The following is a 10000-nucleotide window of genomic DNA, read 5'->3' on the forward strand; positions in this document are numbered from 1 at the left end:
CAGAGAGAGATAGAACAAGAATTCTATGTTTGAGAGAAAACAGAACAACAGAGCAACGAACGAAAGTGGTTTGAGAAGTAGTTCATCGATTGGTAAAGATCATCTTGTTCTCCCACGGTGGTTTTGGAGAACTTTGGAACAAGTCTCAACAATCACCCGTTTCGAATTTTCTTGGAGCCATTCATATCCATTTCGTATGATTGGCGACTTGAACACCGAGTGATTAGGGTACAGGTCTCAGTCCACAATTACGTAAAAGTATCGTGAACGGGATCGAAATCCTTCTTCGTGCGGACCATGGATCAGTGGAACTCGCTTCCCCTGAGTACTCGTATGGCTCAAAGTGGCTCGTCCTTCAAGAAGTTGGTTGGCGCAGGGGAAGAGAATCGGACTAATTTCACTATTCAATGGCCTTTCCTCTATTTGTGTATGAATTGTTAGTTACTGTGCCTAGAGCTTTACTTGCACTGTCTGTACTTGTGCCCATCTGCTATGCCCGAGATAATGGCGCTTGCGGCTGGATCTTTTTCTTAATACTCGCTTTCTTCCAAACTATTTGTGTTTTTTTCTATTTCTTTATACTTCTTTTTTTTTCACAGGATAAGAGAGTACAAGCAAAGAAAAAAGAATAGCCAGTCGCACACAAAAACATTGACCTGGATCAATTCAAAAAGACTTATATGAGCATGCAATACGCATGACCTAAACTTTGGTGGTAAAAAAGCTTGCGCAATAAGTGCAAGAGAACCGGCCATTTCGCAAGGTATTGCAGAGCTACACCCAGCCACGGTCAAGGACACACAAAAGGCCGCGGCAGAGGACGTGGAGGACGAGGTCGTGTCCAAGGAAGCTATAGACTGGTGCCAATGCAACGGCGATCAAAGCAGTCCAGTTACTGACGCGGAGGTCGGCAGAGCAAGGGGCTGGGGCTGGGCTGGTGAGGCGCAATTTGTGTGGTCAACCCGGGTCTCCAGTAGCCGCCAAGGACAACCGTCTTTGCTTCCTCCAGCTTGAAACAATAATGGTCCGCGTGGTGCCAGATTCCGGGGCTGTCTTGTCAGTTTTTCCTCTCTCCTTTCTTCTGGATGGTTTCCGTCATCTTTTGGAGAAAAATCAAATTAGACTGATTATGGCTAGTGGATTGCGACTCACAAACAACGATTATATTACCTTCTCTCTCCAAGTCCAAAAACCAAGTGACCTTAGTGGGCCCAAAGTCGAAATCAGAGCCTTTTGCTCTACAGATTTGACGGGTCCTCCACTCATTGCATGGAGGGACTGTGTCGCACTCGGCATCTTACCACAGAACTTTCTACAGATCAATCCAGAAATACCCGGCCCTGGTTCAGTCCTTGCTCTGGATTGTGCCCCCATTCAAGTTGGGGAACAGACGACATTTATCACCACAAGAGTATCAGGAAAGCTCTAGAAGTGACCAGAGTATGTCTACTCTCGGGTATAACGACAATGGCGACGCCCTTCTTGCTGGCACGTGAAACATTTGCGTCCAATACTTCGATGACTATGGGGGTGATTACACTTGCCAACCAAGCGAATTCGACGCAAAGTACGTGGACCGCCTTCTGCCGAGACGAAAGCCGAGTTTATAGACGTTCTGGTCCATGGACTGGGAAAATACCTCAGCGGATGTATTAAGGGCGAGAAGATGAAGATCAAATAGACCCGGAAAATTGAAAACCAACAAGCCTTGCCACGTAACGACTGCCCGTCAGTTACCCGTCCACTACCAGGCTTCTTCTGCGGCTTTGATACGCAAGCTGGAAGAGTCGTGAGTTGTGGAGCGCTACGACGGCCCCACACACTGGATCTGCCTGGCACATTTTGTGCAAAGCTGGGGACAAACAAAGTGAGGCTGGTGACTGATTATCGCCAGCTTAACAAAGCTGTCCATCGGCCAGTCCGGCCTTTACCGTGCGCCACCAACCTGATGAAAAGGATTCACTCCACGTGGCGATGGTTTGTGAAGCTCGATTGCCCACACGTGTGTACTTCCAAATCCCGCTGGATCTTGAGAGCTCTAAGTCAACCGCAATTCTGTTACCAGACGGAAAGTGGCGCTATCTCGTCGCGCCCATGGGGTTAAATCCGAGTAGCAATGGATTCAACGTGAGAACAGATGATGCAGTATGGGACCTCTTCAAATGGTTGCTAAAAATCATAAACGACATGTTGGTGCAGGGCGCCACCACCAAGCAGGTATTCTTCCACTTGCGTATGGTCCTCTTGTGATGCCGGGCTGCGGGAATCAAACTCTCCTTGGACAAACTGGAAGTGGGGACCTTGATCAAGTTTGCGGGCTTCATCGTGAGTGGTGATGGGATCCGCCCTGACCCCATGAAGTTGGCGTCCATAAAATCTTTCCCAACACCAACAAGCATCACGGAGCTACAATCCTTCCTGGGATTGGCCAACCAGTTAAGAACTTTCCTTCCCAATCTTCAGCATCTAACTTCCATGATGCGCCAGCTTTTGAAGAAGAACGTGGCCTTCTTATGGTTGGAAGTGCGATCACTATCTTCGCGGGATTTCAAATTTCCTGGTTGTCACTGACCATAAGCCTCTCTTATGAGTTTTTGCGAAACTTCTCCTTGCGTGTGACAATGACCGCCTTCAACGGATCCGAGAGCACCTGGCCGTTTATAGCTTTGATGTTGACTGGACTGAGGGAAAGAAGCACATGACCACCAACGCACTCTCCCGTGCGCCGTTCTTTCCCGCCGATCCCTCCTGCGAGGTCCCCATCCAAGCAGTCAATTTAGAAGATCTCCTCATTGACGAAATGATACAAATGATCAATGACGACTACGAGCAGCTCCATAAGTACGTGGCACGGGGTGAAGACCGGTTGCCAGCGGATCTCACCGAGTTTTGTGGCCGCTTTCATCAGTATTGTTGCAAAGGGCGCTTCATCTTTGTGGGAAATGTTGTTGTCGTCCCGCGACAAGCTTGTGCAAAGATCATTGAACGTCTCCATCTGTCACACTCTGGCATGACGAAGACTTTGACCCTCGCTCAACAGTTATACTTTTGGCCAGGAATGGCCCACGAAATTAAGCAACGAGTCTCTTCTTGCAAAATTTGCCAATCGTGCTTTACTTCTCTGCCCGTGGAGCCTCTTCTCATGGCGGCCGCAGTGGCTAGTTTCCCGATGCAACATGTCTCCGTGGATTTGTTCGACTTGGAGGGAACGACATATCTTGTTATGGTGGACCACTACTCGGGATTTCCGTTCGTCACCAAGTTAAATACCACCTCAAATCACTCAATTGTGAACGCCTTATTGCAATGGTTCACTGATGTGGGGTTGCCGGAAGTGATTAAGTTGGACAATGGACCCCAGCTTCGTGGCCCCTTCCTTAAATTCTGCAAGAAATTTGGGATCAAAAACGAAACGTCCTCTCCATACCACCCTCAATCAAACGGCCTGGCAGAGGCCGGAATCAAAGCCATGAAGACTTTGCTGTTCAAGTTAGACGGCAAGTACAACTCTGAGGACTTCCGAATTGCCCTCCTGTTGTGGCGTACTACTCCTTGGGCAGACAGTTTTCGCCCATCCAACGGCTTTTTTGGACGCCACCTACGGGCCCTTTTGCCGGACGTTAGGCCTAAGCTTTATGAAAACGCTAGCCAGACAGTCCCTTCTGAATATGTTGCTGCTCTGCTGGAAACAACTTATCTATGTTGCCATGGTTGTGGTAGTTAGCAATATAAATAAGAGCAAATTCACAGCATGCCATGTAAAAGGACAGGTCACATTGCTAATGTGTGTGGAGAATACAGTCGGGGACGTAAGCCATACAAAAATCATCCGAAGACGACGTGGAGGGGTCCTTACAAGAGTCTTAAAGGAAACTGAGAACGTCGGACTGGAAAACTTGTTGAACGCAATTGGTCAATATCATCGGCATGAATATCACTACCACGCAAGTTACACCACAAATTGTTCTCACTTGCTCCTTCCGGAACAAGAGTTTACTCGCAGCACCAGATACCGGATCAACTAGGACTGTTCTTCCCTTGCATGACATTTCCGATGAATGACTTGTTGGGTTCTCCCGTACTAGCCTTTCTCCTGCCAATGGAACACAAATGGCGTCCACTGGAGCAATGACATTTCCTGCACCGAAAATTCAGGACCAGAGGCAACAATAAATGCCTTGGTCTCAGAAGATTTGACGGGTCCTGCTTTGATGTCTTGGAACGGTATGATGGCACTAAGGATTTTACCTTCAGACTTTCCCATTTTATGCAACACGAGATACAACGGCTGCTATTGTTCTAACTATGAATATCAACAACTTAGATGCGTTAAAATCTGACTTCAGCGATTTCCCGTGCAAATCATTGGTGCTGCCTCTGCATGTGTGAAAGGAGAGCCAACGAAAATACTCTTGGATCCAACGGCAGAAGTTAAGCTAATGTAGGTACGTACGTAGGGCCCGGCCCGTCCAGTCCCGATTAACTTGCTTGAGATGCCCAACAACCTGATTGAAGAACTTCACAGTTCAGCTGCCATTCAACCAGTGGCAACCCCCATTACATGGTGCTCTCCCGCTCAATTTGTGATCAAACCAGAGGGCAAAACAGTTCGCCTTGTAACCGTTGTCAATTGAATAAGGCATTCCAACGTCCAACCTACCAGTTTTCCTCCACCCAAAATCTCATCCGACGTTTACTACGCGAGAGCAAATGGTTTGCCAAACTGGACGCAGTATATGGACATTTCCTGGTTCCCCTGGACAAGGATCCTAAGCCTCTAAAGTGATTCCTACTTCATAATTACCGGCAGATGCATACCGTGGCACCCCTTGGTCTGAACTCATCTTTGGATAATTTCAGGTGAAGATCTGATGCGGTTGTGGCTGCGGGTGTTGTTACTAAAAATTGAAGACGACATGCTTGTCCAAGCTCTGACAAAGCAAATTTCATATAAGAATCTTTGCATTGATTCGGAAAGATGCCGTGAGGTGGGACCAAATTTTCTATAGGCAAGCTTATAGTGGGTCAGTGCATACAATTTGCTGGTTGCATTGTTTTGTCTGAAGTATAGATGCTCTAGGCATAGATACGCGAGGTTGAGTATACGTCATCAAATTCGACCGTTCTGATTGGTTGCTGATTGTCAACGTACATGGCCTTTGTTTGGAAACCTTTCCAACAGGGAGTCAATGGCTTCTAAAAAGAGGTCACACTTTTGTGTGTCTTTTATCAGTGCAATGGTATTAGCGTGATATTTCTAAATAAAATATACTTGACACACTGATCTTTTGCATACTGCCAGTCTCGAGTTGGTCTAAAACACCTCAAAAAAGAAAGTACTACCGTTTTCAACGAAATACATTGTAAAGTAAAATGGGACTTGCTTCTTCTTAGATTCAGGAAGCACACATGTGATAATGTTAATCTGAATAATCTAATGAAATATTATAGCAATCTAATCTTATGAAAAAAGGGGTCAGAAAAGATTTAGAAAGTAACAAAATAGTAGTAACAAGATAAAATGCCGTATCGATTAATCAACTTGTCTTCAAGTAAAATTTGACATTAACCTAGAAGAAAATCGTCAATGATCCTAGTCATGATGGTAATCTTTCTTATGAGTGGATCAGTTCAAAATCTCTTTGGAAGCTTTTAAGTTCTACTGATAGTTGATATTTTTGTTGTGGGGCCACTTGAAAAACCTTGAGCGTCTCTGATTCTAGGGTCTTAAGTCTGAAGATGTAAAATTAGACCCGGACAATCTTGTTTCTAAAAGGGAGTTCCCAGTGCCTTGATCAGTGAGTGACGTTAGCTCTTTTTAGGGCTTGCAAGTCAGTTGGAACCGGTCCTTGCAGATCTTGCCTATGCCACCACTCATATCAGGCATATTTAAAAAAATGCAATGCATTTGTTTGGCTCGATTGCAACACTACGGAATTCGAAGTAGTCAAGAAGTTATTATTCTCTTCCACCATCATAAAGCCATTTGATCCTGCTCTGCAAACAGAGTTATTGACCCATGCGTCAAGCCTACACGGTTTGGGATACGCCCTAATTCAAAACGAACACAAAGAAAACCTCACCTCGAACAATGGGGTTCAATTTCACTCTCTCCACCTCGGCAAAACTACTCTACTGTAGAGTTAGAATGTTCAGCAATCATTTGTGCAATTTTAAAGTGCAATTATTATCTCAGGGGTTTGGCTCAATTCGACCAAATTACGGATCATAAACCACTAGTGGACAGCTTCTCCAAACCGCTAGCATCTCTAACTAATGGCCGGCTACAACAAATGACGGACCATCTTGTACCATACTCGTTTTCCATTCTATGGACTGCAAGCAAGGAGCACTAGTCGTTCGTCATTAAGATCTAAGTCGTTCATAACACTTCCCTTTGGATTCATCTCTTGACATTATCCGCTCCATTGATATTGAAGACCCTGCTCCGAGGATTGTCCTTCAATCCGTTAACGATGAGTACATCAACCTATCTGGAAGGAACTATGCCATGCAGTATATTGGTTCGTTAAATTAGAGAGGCCAGTCGTCATCAGTACAACACACGTTTATTCTGCCCCACCTGTAATTGCAAGTCTGGCTTATAAGGTCCCATCGAAACAAAAGAAAAATCGTTTACGATCATCGAGAGGCCATGGTTCGAGCCATCGTAATTAAATCATACCAACTCTTTTTCAAGCAGATGGTTGAATCTTTTTTTTGTTGCATTAAGCAATCGCGGATGCGCGACACAACAAAGTAAAATGTCCTCTTCTATCACAAGAGCCACTAATCGAATTTTTGGCAAGACAATCTTGTTTTCCATGTCGAGGTTCATTGTGGGCATATCATTTTCCCAATGAATTCCTTTGATTGTCACCATCATCAGTCATCACCAGAGACAAAAGTTACCCGCTGCCCCACATCGCCGACCTTCTACCAATCTTCACATGATGAGCGCCGTCTCAGTGATGGATATAGCGATAAGTTTCTTCCAGGTCGCAATGGCAGAGGAAGACATCCTTAAAACAGCGATCATACCACTCTTTGAGCTCTATGTGCTCGTCCGAATGCCTTTTGGACTGAAGAGCGCCGCGCAGACATTTCAGCAACTAATGGACCACGTTATGGGGAACCTGACATTCATCATCGTCTACTTGGATGATGTCTTGATAGCGTCCAGTAGCAAAGTAGTACATGAGAAAAATCTCAGTATGGTGCTCAGCCAGCTTGCACAAGCAGATATTGCGGTCAACCGCAAAAAGTACAAGCTTGGCAGCACGCAGGTTGGCTACCTCTGCTCCCGGCTTTCAGGCACAAGCATATGCCTACTTGCCGCTAAAGTGGCTGCAGCGAAGGAGCTGCCCACACCAGCAACAAAAACAAGTTCATAGTTTCCTGGGGTCATTCAACTTCTATTGCCACTTCCTTCCTTTTCCCCTACATGCCACCACCACGTGTTCCAAGGAGGACTACCCTGTGGAGCAGACCGTCGAGTTCTTTGCCGCTGTCAGTGTTATCAACTACTCTCTTGCACTCTACTTTGTTTTTCGGACCCACATGCAGAGACTGCAATCCATGTGGACGCTTCGGACTTGTCAATACGCGTAGAGTTTGCCCAAAAAAAGTAAGGACGGTCGCTGGCGCCCACTGGCTTTTTATTCAAAGCAGTTCACCGACCAAGACTAAGCTCTCTGCAATCAATTGGGAGCTAATGGCCATCTATGCTACCATCCGGGAAAATGCTAAACTGAAATTCGTTGCTCATTTAGAGCCCATCTCTCTTCAGGGATGCCAAACAACTTCTGGTTTTCAGTTTCAGCATTTCTCCCGTCTGAAGCCGATTAGTCTTCACCCTCCTGCTTCTTCAAGTTGTCAACGTCCTCTTGATCCATTTTCCTCTTCTTTGGAGCATTCAAAGGTCCGTAATTGTGAATTAGTGAAACAGAGCAAACCAAACTTAAAATCCATGGGCCTCAATCTGCGGGTGAAATATTTTGGGTCCCAAAGAAGTGGTAAGACTACTGATGGGATCAAATAAATTATTACAGGAGGTTGCAACTAGGGCTACCAATTTACATTTTCAGCGGCATGTGACAAACCTGTAACGCTCGAATCAAGTCTTGACGAGATCAAGAAACGAGACTTAATAGTACCTAAAGAAATGAAACAAGTGTTGGTCTCGGTGGTAAGTCGTAGACTGCCTTTTATTCATGGTAAACTTCTCTTTATATACATAATTGGAACAGAGAAAAGGAGGAGCTTAAGGCAGAGAAGAGGAGGGAAGGGCCACGAAGCTGGGGTCCATTGTCCAACTTAATCACTTCCGGCAACCCCACATCAGTGAACCATTGCAATAAGGCGTTCACAATTGAGTGATTTGAGGTGGTATTAACTTGGTGACGAACGGAAATCCCGAGTAGTGGTCCACACATAACAAGATATGTCGTTCCCTCCAAGTCGAACAAATCCACGGAGACATGTTGCATCGGGAAACTAGCCACTGCGGCCGCCATGAGAAGAGGCTCCACGGGCAGAGAAGTAAAGCACGATTGGCAAATTTTGCAAGAAGAGACTCGTTGCTTAATTTCGTGGCCATTCCTGGCCAAAAGTATAACTGTTGAGCGAGGGTCAAAGTCTTCGTCATGCCAGAGTGTGACAGATGGAGACGTTCAATGATCTTTGCACAAGCTTGTCGCGGACGACAACAACATTTCCCACAAAGATGAAGCGCCCTTTGCAACAATACTGATGAAAGCGGCCACAAAACTCGGTGAGATCCGCTGGCAACCGGTCTTCACCCCGTGCCACGTACTTATGGAGCTGCTCGTAGTCGTCATTGATCATTTGTTATCATTTCGTCAATGAGGAGATCTTCTAAATTGACTGCTTGGATGGGGACCTCGCAGGAGGGATCGGCGGGAAAGAACGGCGCACGGGAGAGTGCGTTGGTGGTCATGTGCTTCTTTCCCTCAGTCCAGTCAACATCAAAGCTATAAACGGCCAGGTGCTCTCGGATCCGTTGAAGGCGGTCATTGTCACACGCAAGGAGAAGTTTCGCAAAAACTCATAAGAGAGCTTATGGTCAGTGACAACCAGGAAATTTGAAATCCCGCGAAGATAGTGATCGCACTTCCAACCATAAGAAGGCCACGTTCTTCTTCAAAAGCTGGCGCATCATGGAAGTTAGATGCTGAAGATTGGGAAGGAAAGTTCTTAACTGTTGGCCAATCCCAGGAAGGATTGTAGCTCCGTGATGCTTGTTGGTGTTGGGAAAGATTTTATGGACGCCAACTTCATGGGGTCAGGGGGATCCCATCACCACTCACGATGAAGCCCGCAAACTTGATCAAGGTCCCCACTTCCAGTTTGTCCAAGGAGAGTTTGATTCCCGCAGCCCGGCATCACAAGAGGACCATACGCAAGTGGAAGAATACCTGCTTGGTGGTGGCGCCCTGCACCAACATGTCGTTTATGATTTTTAGCAACCATTTGAAGAGGTCCCATACTGCATCATCTGTTCTCACGTTGAATCCATTGCTACTCGGATTTAACCCCATGGGCGCGACGAGGATAGCGCCACTTTCCGTCTTGGTAACAGAATTGCGGTTGACTTAGAGCTCTCAAGATCCAGCGGGATTTGGAAGTACACGTGTGGGCAATCGAGCTTCACAAACCATCGCCACGTGGAGTGAATCCTTTTCATCAGGTTGGTGGCGCACGGAAAGGCCGGACTGGCCGATGGACAGCTTTGTTAAGCTGGTGATAATCAGTCACCAGCCTCACTTTGTTTGTCCCCAGCTTTGGCACAAAATGTGCCAGGCAGATCCAGTGTGTGGGGCCGTCGTAGCGCCCCACAACTCACGACTCTTCCAGCTTGCGTATCAAAGCCGCAGAAGAAGCCTGGTAGTGGACGGGTAACTGACGGCAGTCGTTACGTGGCAAGGCTGTTGGTTTTCAATTTTTCCGGGTCTATTTGAATCTTCATCTTCTCGCCCTT

At 46.4% G+C, this 10000-nt stretch overlaps 1 protein-coding gene across 1 annotated transcript; it reads left to right on the top strand.

Annotated features, from left to right (window-relative positions):
- Positions 1 to 2698: 2698 nt before the first annotated feature.
- On the top strand, positions 2699 to 9073 carry LOC131892188 (uncharacterized protein K02A2.6-like). Its single transcript, XM_059241972.1, has 2 exons — positions 2699 to 3542; positions 8910 to 9073. The coding sequence occupies exons 1-2, from the start codon at positions 2699 to 2701 to the stop codon at positions 9071 to 9073; spliced, it is 1008 nt and encodes a 335-aa protein (XP_059097955.1).
- The last annotated feature ends 927 nt before the right edge of the window (positions 9074 to 10000 follow it).

Source organism: Tigriopus californicus, chromosome 12 (genome assembly GCF_007210705.1).
Source record: "Tigriopus californicus strain San Diego chromosome 12, Tcal_SD_v2.1, whole genome shotgun sequence".
In the NCBI taxonomy this organism is placed as follows: Eukaryota; Metazoa; Arthropoda; class Copepoda; order Harpacticoida; family Harpacticidae; genus Tigriopus; species Tigriopus californicus.

Coding starts and splice junctions, on each gene's coding strand:
- LOC131892188 (XM_059241972.1), top strand. CDS start 2,699: ATGACCACCAACGCACTCTCCCGTGCGCCGTTCTTTCCCGCCGATCCC. Junction 3,543..8,909: donor AATTGCCCTCCTGTTGTGGC/GTACTACTCCTT, acceptor GGGACCTCGCAG/GAGGGATCGGCGGGAAAGAA.